This window comes from Trachypithecus francoisi, unplaced genomic scaffold (genome assembly GCF_009764315.1).
Source record: "Trachypithecus francoisi isolate TF-2019V2 unplaced genomic scaffold, Tfra_2.0 Lachesis_group12, whole genome shotgun sequence".
NCBI lineage: Eukaryota > Metazoa > Chordata > Mammalia > Primates > Cercopithecidae > Trachypithecus > Trachypithecus francoisi.
In genome coordinates, this window is record NW_022681457.1 from 114771325 (window position 1) to 114799088 (window position 27764).

The 27764-nt window shown below is 48.2% G+C and overlaps 1 protein-coding gene across 3 annotated transcripts in view; it reads left to right on the forward strand.

Moving 5' to 3' along the window:
* Positions 1–27764, forward strand: part of CLSTN1 (calsyntenin 1) — a 99125-nt gene that overhangs the window by 44054 nt on the left and 27307 nt on the right. For 2 of the 3 annotated variants that reach the window (XM_033228461.1, XM_033228463.1), the window contains exons 2-4: positions 4305–4427; positions 22690–22719; positions 23893–24088. In XM_033228461.1, coding sequence (XP_033084352.1) covers positions 4305–4427; positions 22690–22719; positions 23893–24088 — 349 coding nt within the window. The remainder of the gene's footprint in view (positions 1–4304; positions 4428–22689; positions 22720–23892; positions 24089–27764) is intronic. The other variant, XM_033228462.1, reaches the window with a different exon arrangement.

The following is a 27764-nucleotide window of genomic DNA, read 5'->3' on the forward strand; positions in this document are numbered from 1 at the left end:
TCAAACTCATGACCTCAAGTGATCTGACCCATCTCCCAACACACTGGGAATTACAGGCATGAGACATCACCCCCGGGCTGGTTTTAATTTTCAGTGTAGTAAATGCTGATAGATAGATGGATGGATGGATGGATGGATGATCAACTGACTGACCAATCCATTTAAACAAAAGCTGTTTGGGGCCCTCAGTAACTTTTTGGTGAACAGGGACCTGAGACCCCAAAGTTGAAGACCCACTGTTGTAGAAGCTTCACTCTGGTTGCTGAGTAAGAACCGGGAACAGGGAGGCTGATTACTTGGCTTTTGTGGCCTTTCAGGTGAGCAGGAAGGAGGATAAGAAATGGCTGTGTCTGAGTGTATTCGTATGTATGTGGATTTTTTAAAAAAATGTAAACTACAGCAAACTTTTCCCATCTCTACCATTTTGAAGGGTGCAGTTCAGTGATGTCAAGTACATTCCCATCATTGTGCAGCCAGTCTCCAAACTCCTTTCATCTCACAAAACCGAAAGTTTATACCCATTAAACAATGACTCCTCAGGGTCTGAATTTATTTAGAAAGTGAAGCCAGAAGGATTTGCTCTTGGCTTGGATGTGGTGTGTACAAATGTCTGGTAAATGTTTCATTAATTAGAGAGGAGGCAGTGGCTTGGTGCGGTGGCTCACGCCTGAAATCCCAGCACTTTGGGAGGCCGAGGTGGGCGGATCATGAGGTCAGGAGTTGGTAGACCAGCCTGGCCAACATGGTGAAACCCCGTCTCTACTAAAAATGCAAAAACTGAGCGTGGTGGTGCTCGCCTGTAATCCCAGCTACTCGGGAGGCTGAGGCAGGAGAATTGCTTGAACCTGAGAGACGGAGGTTGTAGTGAGCCGAGATTGCACCATTGCACTCCAGCCTGGGTGACAGAGCAAGGCTCCATCTCAAAAAAAAAAAAAAAAAAGAGGAGGCAGCTTTGTTCTGGTCTGTCTTCCTTCCAGATGCAAGCCTTCACACCTACTCTGAGTCTTACACGTAAGCATGAGCCTCCTCCCCGTGTGCCACTCTGGGGAAGGTGCAGGTACAGCAGAGGTAGCATCACATCCTGGAATATTACACGAAGATCCTTCTGAATTGACTCACACTTACAGAACCTGAGTGGTTCAATAAGTAGACCCCGTCTACTTGGAAACAAAGTTTTGAAACCATCTCTTTCCATCTTTTCAGATCAGCTTAATCGAGGAGTCCCCTGGTTCATTCATACTCTGAGGTTATAATGGAAGCTGTTAACCCCCCCTCCTTTTTTTTTTTTTTGAGACGGAGTCTCGCTCTGTCTCCCAGGCTGGAGTGCAGTGGCGCGATCTCGGCTCACTGCAAGCTCCGCCTCCTGGGTTCATGCCATTCTCCTGTCTCAGCCTCCTGAGTAGCTGGGACTACAGGCGCCCGCCACCACGCCCAGCTAAATTTTTGTATTTTTAGTAGAGACGGGGTTTCACCGTATTAGCCAGGATGATCTCGATCTCCTGACCTTGTGATCTGCCTGCCTCGGCCTCCCAAAGTGCTGGGATTACAGGCGTGAGCCACCACGCCCGGCCGGAAGCTGTTAACCCTCTTAAGGTGAACATACAAGGAAAGTGGAAAGATTTGAAGTGTGGGACAGCGCCCTCAGTATGCGTGTGGAGGTACTACAGGCTCAGGGAGGGATTCATGGCCACCAGGAGGATGTCTGACACTGACTCCCAGGAGCCAAGCCCCAGGCTAAGCAAAGTGGACTGGGGCTAGTCTTCTCAGGGAAGTGAGGTCTGCAGTGGCCAAAAAAGCAAAAGTAGCAGTTCTGGTAGAGTATCAGTCAGGAAGGAACAAGATAGCACTTCTCCAGTGATCTGGGCCATCACCATGAGGAGGGTGGGGGTGTGTTAAGAGATCAGTTTGTCAGAGGCATTTGAACCAGGGTGACTCCATCTTGGATAGGCGCTGGATGAAATAAGTCTGAGATCTATTGGGCTGCATTCCTAGGAGGTGAAGGCATTCTGAGTCACAGGATGATATAGGAGGTCAGCACAAGACACAGGTCACAAAGACCTTGCCTATAAGGCAGGTTGCCGTAAAGAAGCTGGCCAAAACCCACCAAAACCAAGATAGGGACGAAAGTGACTTCTGGTCGTCCTCACTGCTCATTATATGCTAATTATAATACATTAGCATGCCAAGAGGCCCACCAGCACCTTGACGGTTTACAAATGCCATGGCAACGTCAGGAAGTTACTCTGTGTGGTCTAAAAGGGGGAGGAGCCCTCCGTTTCGTGAATTTCCCCATATCTTTCCAGGAAAACTCATGAATAATCCACCCTTTGTTTAGCATATAATCAAGAAATAACCATAAAAATAGCTGACCAGCAGCCCTCAGGGCTGCTCTGCTGGTGGCGTGGCCGTTCTTTCTTCCTTTACTTTCTTAATAAAGTTGCCTTCACTTTATGGACTTGCCCCGAATTCTTACTGTGTGAAGTCCAGTAACACCGTCTTGGGGGCTGGATTGGGACACTTTTCCGGTAATAAGTTAATGTGCTTAAGGTCACGCAGCTCATAATAGAGGAGACTGGAATTGGACCCCAAGCCTAACTCTAAAGTGAATTATTCTCTTTTTTTTTTTTTTTTTTTTTTTTTTAGGCAGAGTCTTGCTCTGTCGCCCAGTCTGGAGTGCAGTGGCACTATCTGGCTCACTGCAACCTCCACCTCAGGTTAAGGCGACTCTGCCTCAGCCTCCCAAGTAGCTGGGATTACAGGTGTGTGCCACCACGCCTGGCTAATTTTTGTTTTTAGTAAAGACAGGGTTTCAACATGTTGGCCAGGCTGGTCACGAACTCCTGACCTCAGGTGATCCGCCCTCATCAGCCTCCTAAAGCGCTGGGATTATAGGCGTGAGCCACCATGCCCGGATGGATTGTTCTTAAATACTCTTGTTTTCAGTCAAGTGGTGGGTTTTTCTGAAATTCTGCATTTAGTTTTATTTTAATACTTTATTGTGTTTTGCAACTTTGCTTTACATTATTGTTAGTAATACGAATTTAAAATTAATATTGGGCAGCTGGGCACGGTGGCTTAATGAGCGAGAGAGCTGAGATCGTACCACTGTGTTCCAGCCTGGGCAACAGAGAAAAAAGAAAAAAATAGGCTGGGCGCGGTGGCTCAAGCCTGTAATCCCAGCACTTTGGGAGGCCGAGACGGGCGGATCACGAGGTCAGGAGATCGAGACCATCCTGGCCAACACGGTGAAACCCCGTCTCTACTAAAAAATACAAAAAACTAGCCGGGCGAGGTGGCGGGCGCCTGTAGTCCCAGCTACTTGGGAGGCTGAGGCAGGAGAATGGTGTGAACCCGGGAGACGGAGCTTGCAGTGAGCTGAGATCCGGCCACTGCACTCCAGCAGCCTGGGCGACAGAGCAAGACTCTGTCTCAAAAAAAAAAATTAAAAAAAAGTACAAAAAACTAGCCGGGCGAGGTGGCTGGTGCCTGTAGTCCCAGCTACTCGGGAGGCTGAGGCAGGAGTAATGGCATAAACCTGGGAGGCGGAGCTTGCAGTGAGCCGAGATCCGGCCACTGTGCTCCAGCCTGGGCGACAGACTGAGACTCCGTCTCAAAAAAAAAAAAAAAGAAAAAAGTAATAATACTGGGGCCAGGTGCCATGGCTCACGCCTGTAATCCCAACACTTTGGGAGGCCAAGGCAGGCAAATCACTTGAGCCCAGGAGCTTAAGACCAGCCTGGGCAACATGGTGAAACCCTGTCTGTACAAAGAGTTTTAAAAAAAAAAGTAGCCAAGTGTGGTGGTGCAAACACATAGTCCCAGCTATGTGCCTGGAGTCCCAGCTCCATAGTCCCTGGGAGGCTGAGTGGGGAGGATCACCTGAGCCTGGGAGATTGAGGCTGCAGTGAGCCATGATTACACCACTGTGCTCCAGCCTGGGTGACAGAGCAAGACTCTGTCTCAAAAAATCGTAAAGAAATGAAAATGCTGTAACTTTTCAGTGATAGACTGAAAACAGAGATAGTCTTTCTGTAGCCATCAGTCTTTTTTTTTTCTTGATTTCTAGAGCAATTTATTTCTTATTTCTAGTTGCTTCATGGATTCGGATAATTTCTACTTTACTTATTCTGGAATTTAGAATTTCATCTCATTTGGGTCTTGATACCAGATTTTGCGACAGAACTGTGAACACTGCCTTCAAGCCTAATGAGAGTTTTATTATTTTATAGTAAGTGTTTGTCTTCAGAAGTAGTGGAGTTGAAAATCCTATTTCTAACCTCGTCTATTCTTTGTTTTAAACGCAGTTAACAAGCACAAGCCCTGGCTGGAGCCCACCTACCATGGCATAGTCACGGAGAACGACAACACAGTGCTCCTCGACCCCCCTCTGATCGCACTGGACAAAGATGCGCCTCTGCGATTTGCAGGTAGGAACGGGGTTTTCACTGACACTTGAGGAATCTGGCCCAGTCAGGAAGCGTTCCGCACATCCCATTTGGATAATGCTCAGCGTTTCTGAAAATGTCTCCATAGCTAAGGGTTATTTGTAGCTCCTTTGTACCATGTTTGTTTGTTTTTTTTCCTTTTAATAGTTGGGGTAGCTGACAAAAAGGCCTGTTCTTATAGTTGAAAAGCAAGCTGTTTAATTTCATTGCATCATTTTTTTCTTTGTCTTAATGTAGCCAGATAACACCTAGACTGGTGCATCCTTGGCTCTAGTGTGCACACGGAGTACGTGAGGAATGTAGAGACAGTGGGTCTGGGAGGACCTGAGATTCTGCCTTTCTCACCTGCTCATAGGTGCTGCTGGTGCTGCTGGTCCTCGAGTGGTGTGGAGCCAGAGAATCACAGCGCCAGGGGTTCCTTGCATTACCTAGATTTCCATGTCCTGAGAAGACTTATTTGAAGAAGTTGAGCAGTCTTTATAGAGGAATGCTTTTGGCATAGATTTTACCTTCAGTGAATTTTTAACTTGAGTTACTTCATAAGATTGTAGCCTCCGTCTTTATAGAGACAAACCTGTAGCATTGCTTTGGAGATTTTCATACTATAATAACATTTAATAACGTTTTCCAAGTCAGAGCTGTTCTGGCTTCACATTGGGTCCTTAACTGATGGAGAATGGACTGTGTCACCTTTTTTCTGCCTCAGAGTTGGAATTGACATTGTAAAGTTAATTTTTAAGAGTTGTTTTCGCATATTTTTCCAGATCAAATCTTCTCCTGCATGGCTGGGCACAGTGACTCACGCCCGTAATCTCAGCACTGTGGGAGGCTGAGGCAGGAGGATTGCTTGAGTCTAGCAGGTGGAGGCTGCAGTGAGCTGTGATTGTGCCACTGCACTCCAGCCTGGGCAACAGAGCAAGACCCCATCTCAGAAAACAAAACAAACAAAAACTTCTCATATTAAAGAGTGTTCTGGCTGGGCACAGGGGCTTACACCTGTAATCCCAGCACTCTGGGAGGGCGAGGTGGGCGGATCAACAGGTCAGGAGATTGAGACCATCCTGGCTAACACAGTGAAAACCTGTCTCTACTAAAAATATATATATAAAAATATTAGCCAGGTGTGGTGGCGGGTGCCTGTAGTTCCAGCTACTCAGGAGGCTGAGGCAGGAGAATGGCGTGAACCCGGGAGGCGGACGTTGCAGTGAGTCGAGATTGTGCCACTGCACTCCAGCCTGGGCGACAGAGCGAGACTCTGTTTCAAAAAAAAAAAAGACTGTTCTGTTTGCCTAGGGACAAATAAGAAAAATTGGATGAATTTGTATGAAATGTATGTTAATTTTACTATAGTAAGTTGAGGGAAATAAACATGAGTTTGTTTCTGAAGAGCTGTTTGAAAAATAAATGTGTACTTCATTCTGTTTAAGAGCTGCATCACATTTTCAGCACCCTCACCTGTGAACCAGCTTGTGCTGTAAAGATAGAGCCTTCCAAGTTGTTTTGTGTGTTTATTGATTTTCAGAGATAAATCTGATGAAAAGGACAGTAGAGGCAGTACCCCATGCCGCAAACACACATAGCATTTGTCCAGTTGCTGGGGTGATTATTTTTGTTTTTTTCCCCAGATTTTTTTTTTTTCTTCTTCTGAAACAGAGTCTTGCTCTGTTGCCCAGGCTGGAGTGCAGTGGCGCCATCTTGGCTCACTGCACCCTCCGCCTCCCGGGTTCAAGCAATTCTCTTGCCCCCGCCTCCTGAGTAGCTGGGATTACAGGCGCCCGCCACCATGCCCAGCTAATTTTTGTATTTTTACTAGAGATGGGGTTTCACCATGTTGGCCAGGCTGGTCTCGAACCCCTGACCTTGTGATCCGCCAGCCTCAGCCTCCCAAAGTGCTGGGATTACAGGCGTGAGCCACCATGCCCGTCCTAATGTATTTTTAGTAGAGACGAGGTTTCAATATGTTCAGGCTGGTGTCGAACTCCTGGCCTCAGGTGATCCACCTGCCTTGGCCTTGAAAAGTATTAGTGGATAGATCATTTTAACAGAATTATTTAGCTTAAGTTTTTGAGCAGTTTTATGTACATTTCTGACATTTTATGCATTTCAGGAAGTGACTGCAGTTCAGGCTTCAATATTTGCCCCCTCAGGTCCTCCTTTGCCTTGTGAAGTATCAGCGGTCCTGTTGTTCGTGCAGCGTGATCCTACTATGTTGTTAATAATTGATGCACTATTTTATTTTTTATTTTATTTTATTTATTTTGTTTTTGAGATGGTGTCTTGCTTTGTTGCCTAGGCTGTAGTGCAGTGGTGCAATCTTGGCTCACTGCAACCTCCGCCTCACAGATTCAAGTAATTCTCCTGCCTCAGCCTCCCATTAGCCGGGATTACAGGTGCCCGCCACCATGCCCAGCTAATTTTTGTATTTTTAGTAGAGACAGGGTTTCACCATGTTGGCCAGGCTGGTCTTGAACTCCTGACCTAAGGTGATCCTCCCGTCTTGGCCTCCCAAAGTGCTGGGATTACAGGTGTGAGCCACCATGCCCAGCCAATAATGCATGCACTTATAAAGCATGCATAGCAATATCCCAGGCACTACTCTACGTACTGTACAAATATAAATATGTATTTAATCCCCCATAACCATAAGATAATAAATACACTTTTCTGCATTAAAGGCAGGAACTGGAGGCACAGAATGGTTAAGCTGTTGCTCTGGGTATGTAGCTGGTCGGTGGTGCAGAGGCAGGGCTCCAGCCCAGGCAGGAAGGCTGTCTGCTATGATGCGGTAGCTACATATGTAACTGCACGAAGTTCACAAGGAAATAAGAAATGAAATATACGTGGAGTGTTAACTTTGTTTTTTTTTTTGAGACGGAGTCTTGCTCTTTCGCCCGGGCTGGAGTGCAGTGGCCAGATCTCAGCTCACTGCAAGCTCCGCCTCCCGGGTTTTACGCCATTCTCCTGCCTCAGCCTCCGGAGTAGCTGGGACTATAGGCGCCCGCCACCTCGCCCGGCTAGTTTTTTGTATTTTTAATAGAGACGGGGTTTCACCGTGTTAGCCAGGATGGTCTCGATCTCCTGACCTCGTGATCCGCCCATCTCGGCCTCCCAAAGTGCTGGGATTACAGGCTTGAGCCACCGCGCCCGGCCGAGTGTTAACTTTGAAGGAAAAAGTCGTATCAATGAAATACCTTTTTTTTTTTTACTGTATTTTTTTATTTTATTTTATGTATATTTCTATTTTTTTTTTTTTTTTTTTTTGAGACGGAGTCTTGCTCTGTCCCCCTGGCTGGAGTGCAGTGGTGCGGTCTCGGCTCACTGCAAGCTCCGCCTCCTGGGTTCACTCCATTCTCCTGCCTCAGCCTCCCGAGTAGCTGGGACTACAGACGCTGGCCGCCACCGCGCCCAGCTAATTTTTTGTATTTTTAGTAGAGACGGGGTTTTCACCATGGTCTCGATCTCCTGACCTTGTGATCCACCTGCCTCGGCCTCCCAAAGTGCTGGGATTAAGATATTCTAGATGAAATAATACTTATACAGGTTTATTTTTTAGAGATTCTCAGGCTTTTTGCTGATGTACAAAAATTGTATGTTGTGATATGTATATATTTTAACTGTATAGAAAAGCAATTTAAATCCAAGCTATAGTGGTAACTTGGTTGTATTTACCATAGTGGATAGATAAGTCAGTATTTTCCTTTTGGATATTTTCATGGGGGAAGCACAGTTACTCTTATATATAATATTTTTTCTTTCTTTTTTCTTTTTTGGAGATAATTCATATGCCACAAAAATTACCCTTTTAAAGTGTACAGCTCATTGAATTTTAGAATGTTGGCCAAAAACCATGCACCTGCCAACCACTGTCTAACTCCAGAACATTTTCGGCACCCCAAAAAGGAACCCTTGCACTAAGTAGCAGTCAACCCTCAGTCTCCTCCACTCCCCAGCCCTGGCAGCCACTACAGATTTCTCTATTCTGGATAATCATGTAAATGCACTGTGGCTTTTTGTGATGGGCGTCTCACTTCCAGCGTGATGATTTCACAGTTTACCTGTGTTAGGTGCCTAGCAGCCTCTCATTACTTTTTTTTTTTTTGAGAGCGGAGTCTCGCTGTGTCGCCCAGGCTGGAGTGCAGTGGCGCGATCTCGGCTCACTGCAAGCTCCGCCTCCCAGGTTCCCGCCATTCTCCCACCTCAGCCTCCGAGTAGCTGGGACTACAGGCGCCCGCCGCCGCGCCCGGCTAGTTTTTTGTATTTTTAGTAGAGACAGGGTTTCACCGTGTTAGCCAGGAGGGTCTCGATCTCCTGACCTCGTGATCCACCCGCCTCGGCCTCCCAAAGTGCTGGGATTACAGGCTTGAGCCACCGCGCCTGGCCTCATTACTTTTTTATTGCTGGATATTATTCCATTCTGTGAATAGACCACATTTTGTTTCTCTGTTCATCCACTGATGGACATTTGGTTTGCTTCTACTTTTTGGCTATTATGGGTCATGCTGCTGTGAACATTCCTGTACAGGTCTTTGTGTGGACATAGGTTTTCGGTCCTTTAGTATACACACAAGAGTGCAGCTGATCCCTCTGACTGAAGTGTGGGGTGCTGTCCCTCTGCTGGAGGAGTGGGCAGCTACATGGAGGGAAGGGAGCACCTGACCTGCTGCCATATCCCTCCTTACCTCCCTCCTTCCTTCCCTCCTTCCTTTCCTCCTTCCCTCCTTTCCTCCCTCCCTCCCTCCGTCCTTTCCTTCCTCTCTCTCTCCTTCCCTCCTTCCCTCCCTCCCTCCCTCCCTCTGTCCTTTCCTTCCTCTCTCCTTCCTTCCTTCCTTCCCTCCTCCCTCCCTCCCTCCTCTGTCCTTTCCTTCCTCCTCTCTCCTTCCCTCCCTCCCTCCATCTGTCCTTTCCTTCCTCTCTCTCTCCTTCCCTCCTTCCCTCCCTCCGTCCTTTCCTTCCTCTCTCTCTCCTTCCCTCCTTCCCCCTCCCTCCCTCTGTCTTTCCTTCCTCTCTCCTTCCTCCTTCCCTCCCTCCCCCCTCCCTCCTCTGTCCTTTCCTCCCTCTCTCCTTCCTTCCTTCCTCCCTCCCTCCCTCTGTCCTTTCCTCCTCTCTCCTTCCTTCCTTCCCTCCCTCCCTCCCTCTGTCCTTTCCTTCCTCTCTCTCTCCTTCCCTCCCTCCCTCCATCTGTCCTTCCTTCCTCTCTTCCTCCTTCCCTCCTTCCTTCCCTTCATCCCTCCCTCCTTCTGTTCCCCCTTCCCTCACTCCCTTCTTCCCTCCTTCCCCCTTTTCCTCCCTCCCTCCCGCCCTGCCTGCCTTCCTCCTTCCCTCCCTCTTTCCCTCCCTCCTTTACTTTCTCCCTTTGTTTCTTCCTCCCTCCCTCCCTCTTCTGTTGCTTTGGTGCCACCCAGCACAGAACCCTGCCCCCATGGTGCCACCCAGCACAGAACCCTGCCCCCATGGTGCCACCCAGCACGGAACCCTGCCCCCATGGTGCCACCCAGCACGGAACCCTGCCCCCATGGTGCCACCCAGCACGGAACCCTGCCCCCATGGTGCCACCCAGCACAGAACAGGACCCTATGAGACTGAGCAGGGAGGTCAGGAGCAGAGACCCTGGAGCTGACGGACTAGTGAGTGACTCGTAGCTCTTCTGCTTACTGGCTGTGTGGCCTTAGGCAAATTGCTTACCCTTTCTTTGCCTGTGTTTCATCATTTCTAAAAGGATACAGTGTCACAGACCTCACTGGTTGGGGGAATGTTAGCTTCTTTATTCATACATGTGAAGAGCTTTAAACCATGCCTGGTACGGTAATTACTACCTACAGTGTTTGCTGCTGCTGCTATTACTAATAATAGAATCTTTTAAAAATTTTTTTCTTTTTTTTTTTTTTTTTTTTTGAGATGGAGTCTTGCTCTGTCGCCCGGGCTGGAGTGCAGTGGCCGGCTCTCAGCTCACTGCAAGCTCCGCCTCCCGGGTTCACGCCATTCTCCTGTCTCAGCCTCCCGAGTAGCTGGGACTACAGGCGCCCGCCTCATCGCCCGGCTCGTTTTTTGTATTTTTTAGTAGAGACGGGGTTTCACCGTATTAGCCAGGATGGTCTCGATCTCCTGACCTCGTGATCCGCCCGTCTCGGCCTCCCAAAGTGCTGGGATTACAGGCTTGAGCCACCGCACCCGGCCTAAAAATATTTTTTCACTTAACATTTTGTGAGAAATATTTTCTCATCTTTCTACAAAAGTCGTTATAGTGTTGCGTTTTCTTACAGTTTCTTAAGTATTTTTTGGATAAGAGAGAGGCTAGACCTGGAGCCTTATTTTCATCTTAGATTGATTTGAGTGATGACATTGAGTTTAATTTCGCACCATGTTGGGGAGGGGGGTAGTGGTGGCATCTAATGTTTATTGAGTGCCTGCAGTGTGGCAGAGCTTGCTCTGAGGGCCCGGTGTGGGTTACTTTCTCTGATTCTTTTCAGCAGTTTGTTTTTGAGATGGAGTCTTGCGCTATTGCCCAGGCTGGAGTGCAGTGGTGCGATCTCGGCTCACTGCAACCTCTGCCTCCTGGGTTCAAGAAATTCTCCTGCCTCAGCCTCCGGAGTAGCTGGGACTACAAGTGCACGCCACCATGCCTGGCTAACTTTTTGTATTTTTTAGTAGAGACGGGGTTTCACCGTGCTCCCCAGGCTGGTCGCAAACTCCTGAGCTCAAGCAATCTGCCCGCCTCGGCTTCCCAAAGTGCTGGGATTACAGGCGTGAGCCACTGCGCCTGGCCTCTCTTCCCCAGTCTTATGCAGTAGACATGCCCACTGTCCCTGTTCTCCAGGTGAGGAACCAGGCTCAGCGTGTCTGCCAGCTGCGTGACAGCAGGAGAAGCTACTTTGTTCCCCACTTTATCCCCAAAACCTCCGTCAGTGCCTGGGACACAGTCACTGCATAGATACTTGTAGAGGGAGGAGATGAGTCTGCCCAGGATCACACAGCTCGTAAATGACAGAGCCACCTCAGGGCCCAGCTCACTGTGTGAACATTCTGGTTCATCGTGTGATCCCACTACAAGGGGTGTGTGTGTGTGTGTGTGTGTGTGTGTGTGTGTGTGTAGCTATAGGAGTTCACTTATCAGAGCTCTGAAATGAATGCACGTGCAATGCTGGGAGCTTAGTCACTGAAGCTCCTTGTAAGTCATCACTAATCAGACATTCACGATGAAGATCCAGTCTCACCTGGATTGTTTCCTTGGGGTGAAATTCAGGTACAGAGTCTTGGTATTTGTCAAGTGTTTTAGGAAATTTAAATGATTCGGTTTCTAGTTCTCCTCCTTCTCCTTAATCTGCTGAAAGCCTGAGTAGTCACAGGTCAGAAAACAATTTTTGCATTTTATTATTTATTTATTTATTTTGGAGACAGAGTCTGGCTATGTTGCCCAGGCTGGAGTGCAGTGGCGTGATCTCGGCTCACTGCAACCTCTGTCTTCCAGGTTCAAGCAATTCTCATGCCTCAGCCTCCCGAGTAGCTGGGGTTACAGGCGTGCACCACCACAGGCCAGCTAATTTTTTGTATTTTTAGTAGAGACGGGGTTTCACCATGTTGGCCAGGCTGGTCTCAAACTCCAGGCCTCAAGTGATCCTCCACCTTGGCCTCCCTAAAGTGCTGGGATTACAGGTGTGAGCCACTGTGCCCGGCCTATTTTTTTTTTAATTTTATATATTTCACGGAGAGTTACAAGCTTGAGCCTCGTGTGTGGGCCACAGGGTTGGGGCCTTGAAGATAATGTGTTCTGTTCTTGTCAGAAGCCGTGCCTCCTCTCCCTGCTTCCTCTTCAGAGCTCCTCCTTCTAGGAGGTGGTGGTGTTCTAGCAAGCTCTTCCCTGCCTTCCCAGATTAAGTATGGATGTTTTACGAGATTGGTTGAACCATAATGATACAGATAGAATCCAAAAGAACTTTCAGGGCAAGAATGGGAACTTTGTTTTCACTGATAGTCAGAGCCCACCCAGGGGCCTTGTGAAACTCTTGTCTGTGTTCTTCGTTATGAATGCGATTCCCATGTCCTGAGCGTGGCCAGTGGGGTTTACTGCTGCGTTTCACTGCCCAGTTTTGCTTGTTTAGCACATGTAACTGAACTGACCTTGTGTTTGCAGTAGTGAGTTGGTCGACCTGCATGAAATTGCCTTTTTTTTTTTTTTTTTTTTGAGACAGAGTCGCACTCTGTCACCCAGACTAGAGTGCAGTGGCGCGATCTCGGCTCACTGCAACCTCCGCCTCCCAGGTTCAAGTGATTCTCCTGCCTCAGCCTCCTGAGTAGCCGGGAGCTGGGATTACAGGCGCCCGCCACCATGCCTGGCTAATTATTGTATTTTTAGTAGAGAAAGGGTTTTGCCATGTTGGCCAGGCTGGTCGCAAACAACTGACCTCAGGTGATCCACCTGCCTCAGTCTCCCAGAGTGCTGGGAATATAGGTGGAGCAACGGCACGCGGCCTCCTTTTTTTTTTTTCTTTTTTTGAGATGGAGTCCCTGCCTCCCGGGTTCAAGTGATTTCAGCTGATTTTTGTATTTTTAGTAGAGACAGGGTTTCACCATGTTGGCCAGGCTGGTCTCGAACTCTTGACCTCAAGATCCCCCTGCCTCGGCCTCCTAAAGTGCTAGGATTACAGGCTTGAGCCACCACACCAGGCCAATTTTTTTTTTTTTTTTGAGATGGAGTCTCGCTCTTGTTGCCTAAGCTGGAGTGCAATGACGTGATCTCGGCTCACTGGAACCTCCACCTCCCAGGTTCAAGCGATTCTCCTGCCTCAGCCTCCCTAGTAGCTGGGATTACAGGTGCCCACCACTATGCCTGGCTAATTTTGTATTTTTAGTAGAGATGGGGTTTCTCCATGTTGATCAGGCTGGTCTTGAACTCCCAACCTCGGGTGATCTGTCTGCCTGCCAAAGTGCTGGGATTACAGGGCTGAGCCACTGCGCCTGGCCCCAGTTTTTTAATGTTGAAATATTAAAATATTTGAAAACAAAATGACATTTCACATGCTTCAGCGTAATTGAAGGCAATAATCCATTGAGTAACAATTTTAAGTAAGTAGCTGAATGTTAGGACAGATGCTTCCTCTTAACCGTGACTGACTTGAATGAACCCATTTTGGATGTAGGCGCCACCCAGGAAGAGTTTGGGATCAGTAATGGTTAAATACTAGGTAGCTATGCTAGGTCTTCTGGAGAATATAAAAAAAGCGTAAAAGTTGGTTCCTGTTCTCGAAGCCACTGATAATCTAGGTAAGAGGGCCAAGCCAACACTGGCAAAGGATACTAGGAAACTTGCATTTCAGCACCAAGTGACAGAGGCAACGATGGTGTGGGCTCAGGAGGCAAGTGCTGAGGTTTGGATGTGTGTCTCCTCCAGACCTGATGTGGACATTTTTTTTTTTTTTTGAGACAGTGTCTTGCTTTGTCACCCAGGCTGGAGTGCAGTGGCACAATCTCAGCTCACTGCAAGCTCCGCCTCCCGGATTCACGCCATTCTCCTGCCTCAGCCTCCCGAGTAGCTGGGACTACAGGCGCCCGCCACTATGGCTGGCTAATTTTTGTATTTTTAGTAGAGACGGGGTTTCACCATGTTAGCCAAGAAGGTCTGGATCTCCTGACCTGGTGATCCGCCCGCCTCGGCCTCCCAAAGTGCTGGGATTATAGGCTTGAGCCACCGCACCTGGCCTTTTTTATTTTTTTTTTTAAAGATGGAACTTCACTTCATCACCTAGGCTGGAGTGCAGCGATGGGATCTCAGCTCACTGCAACCTCTGCCTCAGAAAATCAAGCGATTCTCCCGCCTCAGCCTTCCGAGTAGCTGGGATTACAGGCCTGTACCAGCACACCTGGCTAATTTTTGTTTTTTTAGTAGAGACAGGGTTTCAGCATGTTACCTAGGCTGGCCTTGAACCCCTGACCTCAAGTGATCCACCTGCCTCGGCCTCCCAAAGTGTTGGGATTACAGACGTGAGCCATGGTGCCCCTACCTGAAACTTTATCCCAGTGTTGGAGATGGGTCTCATGGGAGGTGTTGGGGTCACAGCGGGTGAATCCTTCATGAATAGATTAATGTTATCCCTGGCTGTAGGGTGAGGTGTTGGGGTGGGGGATAGTGGGTGAATTCTCATTCTTTTAGTTCCCGCAAGAGCTGGTTGCTAAAAAGAGCCTGTGGTTGCTCCTCCTCCTCCTCCCCCATCCCTCTCTCTCTCTTTCTCCCTCACCATGTGATTTCTGCACAGCCTTCCGCTGTGAGTAGAAGTAGCCTGAGGCCCTCACCAGATGCAGATGCCCAACCTTGAACTTCCCAGCCATCAGAAGTATGAGCCAAAGAAACCTTTTTTGTTTATAACTTACCCAGCCTCAAGTCTTCCTTTGCAGCAACACTGAATGGACTGAGACAGCCCAGAAGTGGTTCATTAGGCAGGGCTCAAGCCCTGTAAAGGGTGGGTGGAGTTTGCACAGGCAGTGAAGGGAGGGGAAAGGTGGGAGCAGAGGTGGGAACTGGAGAGGCCTCCCAGGGTAGGTGACCAGGTCAGCTTGTGTGGCGTGGGGTGTGGAGGAGCACAGTGTTGGAAGTCAACTTGAGTCCACCTGATTTCCATTGCTAGGCTGAATGGATGCATGGGGTTTTCCAGTGCTATGCCCGGATCACCTGGGGTCCTGGTGTAGCGTGCAGGTTCCTGAGCTCCATGCTCGGTCACCTAGTCTGTACCTCCAGGAGTGGCACCTGAGAAATCCATACCAGCCAGCTAGGTTTGCGAATCCCCGATGGGCCACCTTCCCACGTCTGTAGACCGTCTGTGTTAGAGTCATCTGGCAGTGCTTGCTCAAAATACAGATCACTGGGCTCTGTCCCTAGAACCACCAAGTCAGAATTTCTATGGATGGAGCTTGGAAACCACATTTTTTAACAAGCTTCCCAGACCATTTTTGACACACTAGAATTTGAGAGCCACTACTGTAGTCCGTGAGGAACTTGCGAGAGCGTAACTCTTGGAGTCTATGTGTGGTTATTGTTATGCGTATTTAAGGTACCCTAGGCTGGGCGCGGTGGCTCACACCTGTATTCCCAGCACTTTGGGAGGCCAAGGCAGGTGGATCACTTGAGGTCAGGAGTTTGAGACCAGCCTGGCCAACATGGCAAAACCCTGTCTCTACTAAAACTACAAAAATTAGCCAGGCGTGGTGGTGCATGCCTGTAGTCCCAGCTACTTGGGAGGCTGAGGCACAAGAATCACTTGAACGCAGGAGGTGGAGGTTGCAGTGAGCCAAGGTTGTGCCATTGCACTGCAGCCTGGGTGACAGAGCGAGATTCTGTCTCAGAAAAAAAAAAAAAGGTACCCTGAAAAACTCTACTGATTAGAGACACTTACGAGCTTGTTCCAGAAATCAGCCTGGACCAGTAAGCAAGGAAGCCAGAGGTCACCAAACATCAGGGACAGGCCGGACACCCAGCCATTGACTGTGGGCACCAAGGCCAAGTGGAGCAGAGAGAAGTGGATAGTTGCTACTCAGCAAGTGTCCATTTTCTTTTTCTTTTTTTTTTTTTTTTGAGACGAAATCTCACTGTCGCCCAGGTTGGAGTACAGTGGCATGATTTCGGCTCACTGCAACATGTGCCTCCCCAGTTCAAGCGATTCTCGTGCCTCAGCCTCCTGAGTAGCTGGAATTACAGGCGCCTGCCACCGTGTCCAGCTAATTTTTGTATTTTTAGTAGGGATGGGGTCTTACCATATTGGCCAGGCTGGTCTCGAACTCCTGACCTCAGATGATCCACCCACCTCAGCCTCCCAAAGTGCTGGAATTACAGGTGTGGGCACCACACCCGGCCCATTTTCTCTTCTTTACAGCCCCTTCATCCCTTTCCCATTGGGCACAGATCAGTGGATCCACAACCTGTTACCCCACCTCCCCCAGCCAAGTGTGTGGACAGTGTGAGCTAGACTGAACAGATGCCCCTCCTCGAAGTTTGAATGGTGAGTGGAGTGCCAGTGGATGCTAAGAATAGTTACGGTTCGGGTCTGTCTGTCCAGGTGGTTTTGCAGTGGGACTGTTGTGGTTCCTATTTCCTGGTCTCCAGCCGCCTTGGCTTCCGCCTGTTTCCAAGTCCCTTTCTCTGGCCTACAGTCAGTTCCATGAGTTCTCGATAGTTTTCCAATCAGTTTCCTTTTGCTAAGTTACCTAGAAAGGATTTCTGTTGCTTACAATCAGAGAACCTTAGCTGTTATACGGAAGGAGTGAAGGAAACACTTGCAATATCAGAGCAGGGTCTCCTGAGAGCTGGGAGACATGTGGGAGAGGCCATCCTCAGATTAGGAAGAAGACTTTGACAAAGAACAGCAGGGCCAGCCTGAAGCTGGGGTTTCTCAAAGGCACAGATGAGGAAAGTGAGGGCAAAGTGTTGTCAGCTGAGAACCCTGCACATGGCTTTGGATATCCAGAAGTCAAATCTAGACTTTGTTGGGTTCATGCATTTTTCATATTTTTATGTTTTGCTTTAAAAAAAATTCCTTTAAAACAATTTTTTAAAACTTTTATTTTTGGACATGGTCTCGCTCTGTTGCCCAGAGTACAGAGGCTGCAGTGGCATGATCATGGCTCACTACAGCCTTAACATCCCAGGCCCAGGTGATTCTCCCACCGTAGGCTCCCAGGTAGGTGGGACCACAGGCACACGCCACCACGCCCGGCTAATTTTTGTATTTTTGGTAGAGACAGGATTTCACCTTGTTGGTCAGGCTGGTCTCGAATTCCTGACCTCAGGTGATCCACCCGCCTCAGCTCCCAAAGTGCTGGAATTACAGGTGTGGGCACCACACCCGGCCCATTTTCTCTTCTTTACAGCCCCTTCATCCCTTTCCCATTGGGCACAGATCAGTGGATCCACAACCTGTTACCCCACCTCCCCCAGCCAAGTGTGTGGACAGTGTGAGCTAGACTGAACAGATGCCCCTCCTCGAAGTTTGAATGGTGAGTGGAGTGCCAGTGGATGCTAAGAATAGTTACGGTTCGGGTCTGTCTGTCCAGGTGGTTTTGCAGTGGGACTGTTGTGGTTCCTATTTCCTGGTCTCCAGCCGCCTTGGCTTCCGCCTGTTCCAAGTCCCTTTCTCTGGCCTACAGTCAGTTCCATGAGTTCTCGATAGTTTTCCAATCAGTTTCCTTTTGCTAAGTTACCTAGAAAGGATTTCTGTTGCTTACAATCAGAGAACCTTAGCTGTTATACGGAAGGAGTGAAGGAAACACTTGCAATATCAGAGCAGGGTCTCCTGAGAGCTGGGAGACATGTGGGAGAGGCCATCCTCAGATTAGGAAGAAGACTTTGACAAAGAACAGCAGGGCCAGCCTGAAGCTGGGGTTTCTCAAAGGCACAGATGAGGAAAGTGAGGGCAAAGTGTTGTCAGCTGAGAACCCTGCACATGGCTTTGGATATCCAGAAGTCAAATCTAGACTTTGTTGGGTTCATGCATTTTTCATATTTTTATGTTTTGCTTTAAAAAAAATTCCTTTAAAACAATTTTTTAAAACTTTTATTTTTGGACATGGTCTCGCTCTGTTGCCCAGAGTACAGAGGCTGCAGTGGCATGATCATGGCTCACTACAGCCTTAACATCCCAGGCCCAGGTGATTCTCCCACCGTAGGCTCCCAGGTAGGTGGGACCACAGGCACACGCCACCACGCCCGGCTAATTTTTGTATTTTTGGTAGAGACAGGATTTCACCTTGTTGGTCAGGCTGGTCTCGAATTCCTGACCTCAGGTGATCCACCCGCCTCAGCCTCCCAAAGTGCTGGGATTACAGGTGTGAGCTACCAGGCCTGCCCTTCAAATTTCTATTTTTTTTTTTTTTTTTTTGAGACGAAGTCTTGCTCAGTTGCCCAGGCTGGAGTGCAGTGGTGTGATCTTGGCTCACTGCAAGCTCCGCCTCCCAGGTTCACGCCATTCTCCTGTCTCAGCTTCCCAAATAGCTGGGACTACAGGCGCTCACCACCACGCCCAGCTAATTTTTTTTTTTTTTTTTTTTTTAGTAGAGATGGGGTTTCACCACATTAGCCAGGATGGTCTCGATCACCTGACCTCGTGATCCACCCGCCTTGGCCTCCCAAAGTGTTGGGATTACAGGCGTGAGCCACCGTGCCCAGCCTCAATCTTAAGTTCCTTTTGACCATTTTAGATGATCTCAGGGGAATGAAGGTTTGGGGAAAGAGCCTGGGAAGGATTTGGCCCATTCCTAGGCGATCCTAGCTAGAGAGGTTGTCTGGGAAACCTGGTTGGGTGTTTTCAGCTTAGTAAAAGCAGGGTTTTAGGTAAATTTGCCCAGTAGAGCCAGCTGAATTGAGTGGGAGGGAGCAGGGCAGAAAGGAACTGGGATGTGAGAGGCGATTCTGAGAGGTCCTTCCCTGCAACCGATGAGGTTGTTCGAGGTTGAGAGAGGCTGAGTTTAGGATAGCGAGGGGTGGAGCTGCACCTTCATATGTGATGATGCCGTAGCATACATTTAACTACTGTGAACTGGGGCGGGCGTGGTGGCTCATGCCTGTAATCCTAGCACTGAGGGAGGCTGAGGCAGGTGGATCGCTTGAGCTCAGGAGTTCAAGACCAGCCTGGGCAACATGGTGAAACCCCACCTCTACCAAAAAAAAAGTAATAATAATTAAAAAAATAAAGCTGGGAATGGGTGGCACGCACTGGTGGTCCCAGCTTCTCCCAGCTTCTCGGGAGGCTGAGGTGGGAGAATCGCTTGAATTCAGGAGGTGGAGGTCCTATCTATTCCCCTAAAAATCCCTTAAATGTCTCCTTGGGACAGCGCCTAGTTCTACCGTCATTGTATCTCATGAGAGGTACTATGATAGCTGTAACTTGTTCAGTCACCCTGCCTTGCTGCAGTCCGATCCGTCTTCCTTATTAAAAGTAGAGTTTTAGGTTGAATGCACAGATGGCCACTTAAGGTGGGCGTAGGGCTGACCCTGCAGATGGCTTAGCAGACCCTGCAGTGATGGGCTCAGTTGTAAGGCTGGTGCAGAAGACCCAGGTCTGCCTGAGTTTTGCAAAGCCCACACTGCACCTGCCGCCTCGAACTACCAACCTGGTGAGTTGTTTTTTTAAGTCCTTGTAGGTAAAGGACCCAGCCTGACTAGCAATTTAATAAGTACTGGTGGATTTGAGGTACCATATCCCGTTGGTGGAACTCATTAAAGTAGCTAATGTTAATATTCAGAATATTGAGTATTCTGAGAGCTAGGTTTGTACCATTGCATTCCAGTCTGGGCAACAGAGGGAAACCCTGTCTCTAAAACTACCAACAAGCAGGAAATCTGCACTTACCTATGGAGAGACCTGTGTCAGGAAAGCAGACCACAGTCACCATCATTAATGTCAATTCAGGTGATGTGGAACTGCCTCGCTATTTTCTCTGCAGAACAGTCAACTCCAAGTCAAAAACTGAAGTTTTACCCAAATTAAAGCTGGGCAACCTAAATTACTTTAAAATGTATTATGCAATGTTAATATGCATCAAAACATGTAATATTGTGAATTAGCACATCCTGGAAAACATGTGGACACATCTGGTACTGGCAGGTTACTCATGGGTGGCTCTGTAGAGCAGAGACGAGCAAATCTTTTCTGTGAAGAACTAGATAGGACTATTTTAAGCTTTGGGGCCCCTCGGATCTCTTTCGCAATGATGTAACTCTGCAACAACCTCCGCCCTTGCAGTGTGAAAGCAGAGACCATACATTAAATAAATGAGCATGTTTGTGTTCCAGTAAAATATATTTATAGAAACTGTATTTGAGGCCGGGCTGGTGGCTCACGCCTGTAATCTCAGCACTTTGGGAGGCAGAGGTGGGCGGATCACGAGGTCAGGAGATCAAGACCATCCTGGCTAACACAGTGAAACCCTGTCTCTACTGAAAATACAAAAACAAAAAAATCAGCCGGACGTGGTGGCGGGCACCTGTAATCCCAGCTACTCGGGACGCTGAGATGAGAGAATGGCATGAACACAGGAGGTGGAGCTTGCAGTGAGCCGAGATCGTGCCACTGCACTCCAGCCTGGGCGACAGAGCAAGACTCCATCTCCAAACAAAAAGAAAAAAAGAAAAGAAACTGTATTTGAAATTCATGTAATTTTCTCATGTTATGAAGTTCTGTGTTAAAAGGTAAAAATTGTTTTTAGCGTGTGAGCTGTTCAAAATCAGGAACAGGTTGGACTTTCTGGAAACGACAGTTTACAGACCCCTAATTCAAAACAGCTCTGTCCAGGGGGACCTGCCGTGCCAAGGGGAGTGCTCTGCGTCCACTGTCTCCTTGCAGCAGCCACCAGCCACATGTGGCTACTGGACCCTTGAGAACCAGCCAGTGTAACTGAGGAACTGGATTCTTCACATTGTTTGATGTGCAGTGCAGGCGTACAGAGGCTCTTGTACACGTGGGGCAGCAAACAGGGACAGAAATAATCATGACACCATTGTTTTTAAACAGCAAAAAACAACTGATGGCATTTTCACACAATGGAAAATGATTGTAATAATAGCAAACATTTGTTAAGTGCTCTCTTTCTGCCACGCAATGTTTTAAGCACGTTACATGTTTTGACACGTGGATTCTCACTGTATGTAGTAGTGAAAATGAATAAACTATGTAACTACCTATCCCAGCAGGGATGAATGAATCTTAGACACACTAAGTTGCATGAAAAAGCAAGTCACGGCCAGGCACGGTGGCTCACGCCTATAATCCCAGCGCTTTGGGAGGCCAAGGCGGGTGGATCACTTGAGGTCAGGAGTTCAAGACCAGCCTGGCCAGTACGGTGAAATCCCATCTGTACTAAAAATACAAAAATTAGCCGGGCTTGGTGGCAGGCGCCTGTAATCCCAGCTGCTTGGGAGCCTGAGGCGTGAGAATCACTTGAACCCAGGGATCTGAGGTTGCAGTGAGCTGAGATGCCACCACTGTACTCCAGCCTGGGCAACAGAGCGAGACTCTCTCAAAAAAAAAAAAAAAAAAGAAACGAAAAAGCAAGTCAGAAAAACTACATGCCACGTGATACCATTTTTAAAACCTTAAAACCAAGCAAAATGAAACAACACTGCAGGGGAAATAAATGGTAGAACTATTATCAGAGCAAGGGAATTCAGGCCATGTTACCTTTGGGGGAGAGCAGGTGCCACCTGTGAGGGCCCACTGTGTTGAGGGGCAGCAGAATTCCTGACCTGTTCACATTTCCACTCCTCCATAGTAAAGGGTGTATAAGCAGCATGTATACTGACTTGGTAGAACAGAGCTTTCGTATAATAAAAACAATGACAATTGTAGCATCCGTATCGCTAGTTTCGAATCTGGTTTCTATTCACATTTAAGCAGATGCTCCATTAGCGGAGGGGTTTATGTTTGTTGCCTTGGTTGGGTACTTTGGATTAGAAAAACATTGTTATTTTTTTCAGTTCAAGAACAAAGGGTTAAAACCTTTTGCTCCGGCCGGGCACAGTGGCTCACGCCTGTAATCCCAGCACTTTGTGAGGCTGAGGCGGGTGGATCATGAGGTCAGGAGATCGAGACCATCCTGGCTAATATGGTGAAACCCCGTCTCTACTAAAAATACAAAAAAAATTTAGCTGGGCGTGGTGGCAGTCGCCTGTAGTCCCAGCTACTCAGGAGGCTGAGGTAGGAGAATGGCGTGAACCCGGGAGGCGGAGCTTGCAGTGATCTGAGATTGTGCCACTGCACTCCAGCCTGGGTGACTGAGCAAGGCTCCACCTCAAAAAAACAAAAAACAAAAACAAAACCTTTTGCTCAAATTTTTGTTTCATTAAATCTACTGGTGGGTTGAATGTTACCGAATCTAGCTGAGAGAATTTAGGTTGGAAATGAACATCTGAAAACTGCAAAATAACAAATAGATGTACTTCTTCATGGTTTGTCACTAGAGTGTTCATTAAAAGAAAAATCCTAATGACACCTGAGGGTGTTAGGACGCTTCATTTAAGAGTATTTCATCTCTAAATTAATAACTTCAGAATTATGCAGTAGTTCATGGTAAGTTGGATTCAAAGTGACATTTTGTTCCTGAAGATTAGGTTTCGCTGTAGCAATCCTAGAAGCCAGTCAATGAGCTTATTGTTGAATAATGTGTCAAGCTTTTCTGTGTAATTTGTGCACCTTTGACTTTTTTCCTTATTATTCGGTCTTCATTCTTTCCTGTATTACTGACATGGGTTTATCTTTTCTCCCTTTAGAGAGTTTTGAGGTGACAGTCACCAAAGAAGGTGATAAAGGGTTCTTTCTTCCCCTCTTATGAATATTAACCCACTAACTTGTTTATAAAATTGGGAATCAGCCCTTAAACAGAAGAAACTGTCATGCTCTTTTATCCTTATTTATTCTCCTACTTTGTTTCTATTTTAAAGTATATTGATGGAAATTGTATGTAACCAGACCCTTGGTTAGAAATATCTAGAAATCAGACATCCATTTGAACTGTATGGATAATACTGTACATTTTTGTTTAATCGAACTTCAGAGATTTGCTTTGTAACAATTTTCTATTAGTTGGAATTGTGGAAGAAGTGCAGTCTTATTTTCATGTGAAATAAGTTTTGTGGAGTTTTACATAGACATCAAAACATTTATACTGTTCTCCCATGGACAAGAATGGAAACATAGATTTTTAACTCCTAATGAAGCTTGTGAGCCAATTTAGATGTAGAGAAGTTCCCAGGCTGGTGTCTTTTTCAGGTTTGATAGGATAAAGTACGAAACAAAGGCAAGTCTAGCCAGTCCCTCCCATAATAGAAACTGTGTCTGAATCGTGGATGATAAAATAGCTGTTGAAATGGATGCCTGACGAGTTGGTATTTCTACCTTTCTCATTGAGTAGTTTGTTTTGATTCCCTAATTTTAGCCAGGCTCATTGCACAGGAAGACTTGTTTCCTTTGATTTTTTTTTTTTTTGACAGAATTTCTGTAATTATGGTGCTGATCCTATATCTCACGCTTCCTCCTCTCTCAACACATAACTGCGTTTTAGCTTCTCTCTGGTCCAAATCAAAACTGGCTGCCAGCCCTCCCAGGAGCTGGGGCAGCGCTGGTGTTCTCAGGCCTGGCTGTGTGCTAATGAGACTCCTTTTACCCTCGAGCTATCTAAGTGCTCCTGTGGAATGCCTGTCTATATTTTCTTCTCTCTCTTTTGTATTCCTGCATGAATGGATGCAAAGTAAACAAGTTGCTTGGAAAGCCAGAATCTGCTTCATCTTACTAAAGTCCCAGAACTTCCCCATGTTTAAAGCACAGTGCCCCGCTTTGTCCACGGACCCTCCAAACCCCTGGCTGCCGAATTGTTGTCATTTATTTTCTTTGGGGGTGGAGAGTGGGGGGAGGAGGGCAAGGTGCAGAGGATCTGCGTGGTAGGAATTCTAACCTGTTCTGCTTTGACTCCCTAGGTGAGATTTGTGGATTTAAAATTCACGGGCAGAATGTTCCCTTTGATGCAGTGGTAGTGGATAAATCCACTGGTGAGGGAGTCATTCGCTCCAAAGAGAAACTGGACTGTGAGCTGCAGAAAGACTACTCATTCACCATCCAGGCCTATGATTGTGGGAAGGGACCTGATGGCACCAATGTGAAGAAGTCTCATAAGTAAGCAAGCTGGACAAACAGTGAAAGTAACCCACCGAGTACATGTGTGTGTGCGGAACGAAAATAGTGGTGACTGTTCCCCGCTCCCCAAGACTGCGTTTTTCAAGTAGGCAGAAGAGAGTTCTCAAATATCCACAATTCGATTGTAAACTCTTGGAGGGCAGGAATCATGTCTGTCTACCCTTGTATACAGCTCCTAGCAAGAGCCTCGCTCACATTAGGCATATTAGGTTTTTGGGGGTTTTTTTGTTTGTTTTTTGAGATGGAGTTTCGCTCCTGTTGCCCAGGCTGGAGTGCAATGGCATGATCTTGGCTCGCCGCAACCTTCGCCTCCCAAGTTCAAGCGATTCTCCTGCCTCAGCCTCCTGCGTAGCTGGGATTACAGGCATGTGCCACCACACCCAGCTAATTTTGTATTTTTAGGAGAGACGGGGTTTGTCCATGTTGGTCAGGCTGGTTTTGAACTCCTGAGCTCAGGTGATCCGCCCGCCTGGGCCTCCTAAAGTGCTGGGATTATAGGCGTGAGCCGCGCCTGGCTTTTTTCAGATGGAGTTTCGCCGTTTCACCCAGCTGGAGTTTAGTGGCAAGATCTCGTCTCATTGCAACCTCCGCCTTCTGGTTTCAAGCGATTTTCCTGCCTCAGCCTGGGATTACAGGTGCCCGCCACCACGCCTGGCTGATTTTTGCATTTTTAGTAGAGAAGGGTTTCACCATGTTGGCCAGGCTGGTCTCAAACTCCTGACCTCATTATCTGCCTGCCTCGGCCTCCCAAAGTGCTGGGATTACAGGCGTGAGCCACCGCACCTGTCCTAGGTTTTTAATGAGCGAGTGAATAATTTTATCACACCAAATACTCTATTAAAGAAAGGCCCGGCCGGGCGCGGTGGCTCAAGCCTGTAATCCCAGCACTTTGGGAGGCCGAGACGGGCGGATCACGAGGTCAGGAGATCGAGACCATCTGGCTAATACGGTGAAACCCCGTCTCTACTAAAAAATACAAAAAACTAGCGGGCGACGAGGCGGGCGCCTGTAGTCCCAGCTACTCGGGAGGCTGAGGCAGGAGAATGGCGTAAACCGGGAGGCGGAGCTTGCAGTGAGCTGAGAACGGCCACTGCACTCCAGCCTGGGCGGCAGAGCAAGACTCCGTCTCAGAAAAAAAAAAAAAAAGAAAGGCCCTACGTTAAAAATTCAAAAAATCTGCGTCTCCCTTAGGAAGTTTATTTTGTTGTCATGTTTATCTTTTGCTGTAATTCCTAAGGGCATAAACTTAATCATTGTTGGCCAGGCACAGTGGCTCACACCTGTAATCTCAGCACTTTGGGAGGCTGAGGTGGGAGGATCACTTGAGACCAGGAGTTTGAGACCAGGAGACCAGCCTAGACAATGTAGAAGACGCCATGTCTACAGAGCAGAAACAGTTAGCCAGGTGCGGTGTCACACGCCTGTGGGCTCAGCTACTTGGGAGGCTAAGGCAGGAGGACTGCTTGAGCCCAGGAGGTGGAGGATGCAGTGAGCCATGATTATGCCACTGTACTCCAGCCTGAGTGTCAGAGTGAGACCCTGTCCCTAAAAAAAACAACAACAACAAAAAATTGGCCAGGCACAGTGGCTCACGCCTGTAGTCCAGCACTTTGGAGGCCGAGACGGGCGGATCACGAGGTCAGGAGATCGAGACCATCCTGGCTAATACGGTGAAACCCCGTCTCTACTAAAAAATACAAAAAACTAGCCGGGCGACGAGGCGGGCGCCTGTAGTCCCAGCTACTCGGGAGGCTGAGGCAGGAGAATGGCGTAAACCCGGGAGGCGGAGCTTGCAGTGAGCTGAGAACCGGCCACTGCACTCCAGCCTGGGCGGCAGAGCAAGACTCCGTCTCAGAAAAAAAAAAAAGAAAGGCCCTACGTTAAAAATTCAAAAAATCTGCGTCTCCCTTAGGAAGTTTATTTTGTTGTCATGTTTATCTTTTGCTGTAATTCCTAAGGGCATAAACTTAATCATTGTTGGCCAGGCACAGTGGCTCACACCTGTAATCTCAGCACTTTGGGAGGCTGAGGTGGGAGGATCACTTGAGACCAGGAGTTTGAGACCAGGAGACCAGCCTAGACAATGTAGAAGACGCCATGTCTACAGAGCAGAAACAGTTAGCCAGGTGCGGTGTCACACGCCTGTGGGCTCAGCTACTTGGGAGGCTAAGGCAGGAGGACTGCTTGAGCCCAGGAGGTGGAGGATGCAGTGAGCCATGATTATGCCACTGTACTCCAGCCTGAGTGTCAGAGTGAGACCCTGTCCCTAAAAAACAACAACAACAAAAAATTGGCCAGGCACAGTGGCTCACGCCTGTAGTCCCAGCACTTTGGGAGGCCGAGGCAGGCAGATTCCCTGAGGTGATTTTCACCCGAGGTCAGGAGTTCATGACCAGCCTGGCCAACATGGAGAAAGCCTGTCACTACTAAAAATATAAAATTAACTGGGCGTGGTGGCACGTGACTGTAGTCCATGCTTCTCTGGAGACTGAGGCAGGAGAATCACTTGAACCTGGGAGGTGGAGGTTGCAGTGAGCCGAGATCACGCCATTGCATTGCAGCCTGGGCGAAAAGAGTGAAACTCTGTCTTAAAAAAAAAAAAAAAAGCACTGCTGGTGGAAGTAGGCTGACTTGCTGCCACAATCCTGAGTGTGTTGCTGCACCTCCTGCCAGTTAGGAACTGCAGGTGTAACAGGGCTTTGGACAAGATAGCATAGAACAGGGGTCACCATACCCCCGGGCGTGGGCCAGTACTGGTCCGTGGCTAGTTAGGAACTGGCCCACACAGCAGGAGGTCAACAGCATGTGAGCGAGTGAGCATTACTGCCTGAGCTCCACCTCCCGTCAGATCAGCAGCGTCAGATCAGCGGCAGCATCAGGTTCTCATAGGAGTGCGAACCCTATTGTGAACTGTGCATGTGAGGGATCTAGGTTGCATGCTGCTTATGAGAATCGACTGCCTGATGATCTGAGGTGGGGCAGTTTCATCCCCAAACCGTCCTCCCACCCCCATCTATGGAGAAATTGCCTTCCATGAAACTAGTCCTTGGTGCCAGAAAGGTTGGGGACCGCTGGTGTTCTCAAGTCAGGCGTCTACAATTAGATTGTAAGCTCTAGTCTTTTCTCCACCACTTGCTAGCCCTTTGGCATTGTGCAAATTTAATTTTGTTGAGTCTGTTTCTATTTCTTTTGTTCTGTTTACCTTTTTTTTTTGAGGCAGAGTCTCGCTCTGTCACCCAGGGCAGAGTGCAGTGGCACAGTCTCGGCTCACTGCAACCTCCACCTCCAGGGTTCAAGCGATTCTCCTGCCTCAGCCTCCCAAGTAGCTGGGATTACAGGCACACGCCACCACACCCGGCTAATTTTTGTATTTTTGGTAGAGACGGGGTTTCACCATGTTGGCCAGGCTGGTCTTGAACTCTGACCTCTGGTGACCCTCCCGCCTCGGCCTCCCAAAGTGCTGGGATAGGTGTGAGCCACCATTCCTGGCCTTGAGTCTCAGTGTCTCCTTAGCACATCTACTAAAGAAGGGTATGTGGGTGAGATGGTGTCACATAACCCATTGTGAGGGTCAGACCGACAGCATTGGGATGAGGAGGCTCATGGTGAGCAGAGGGTGCAGCGCCCCAGTGAGTCACTCCTCTTTTTCCGCAGC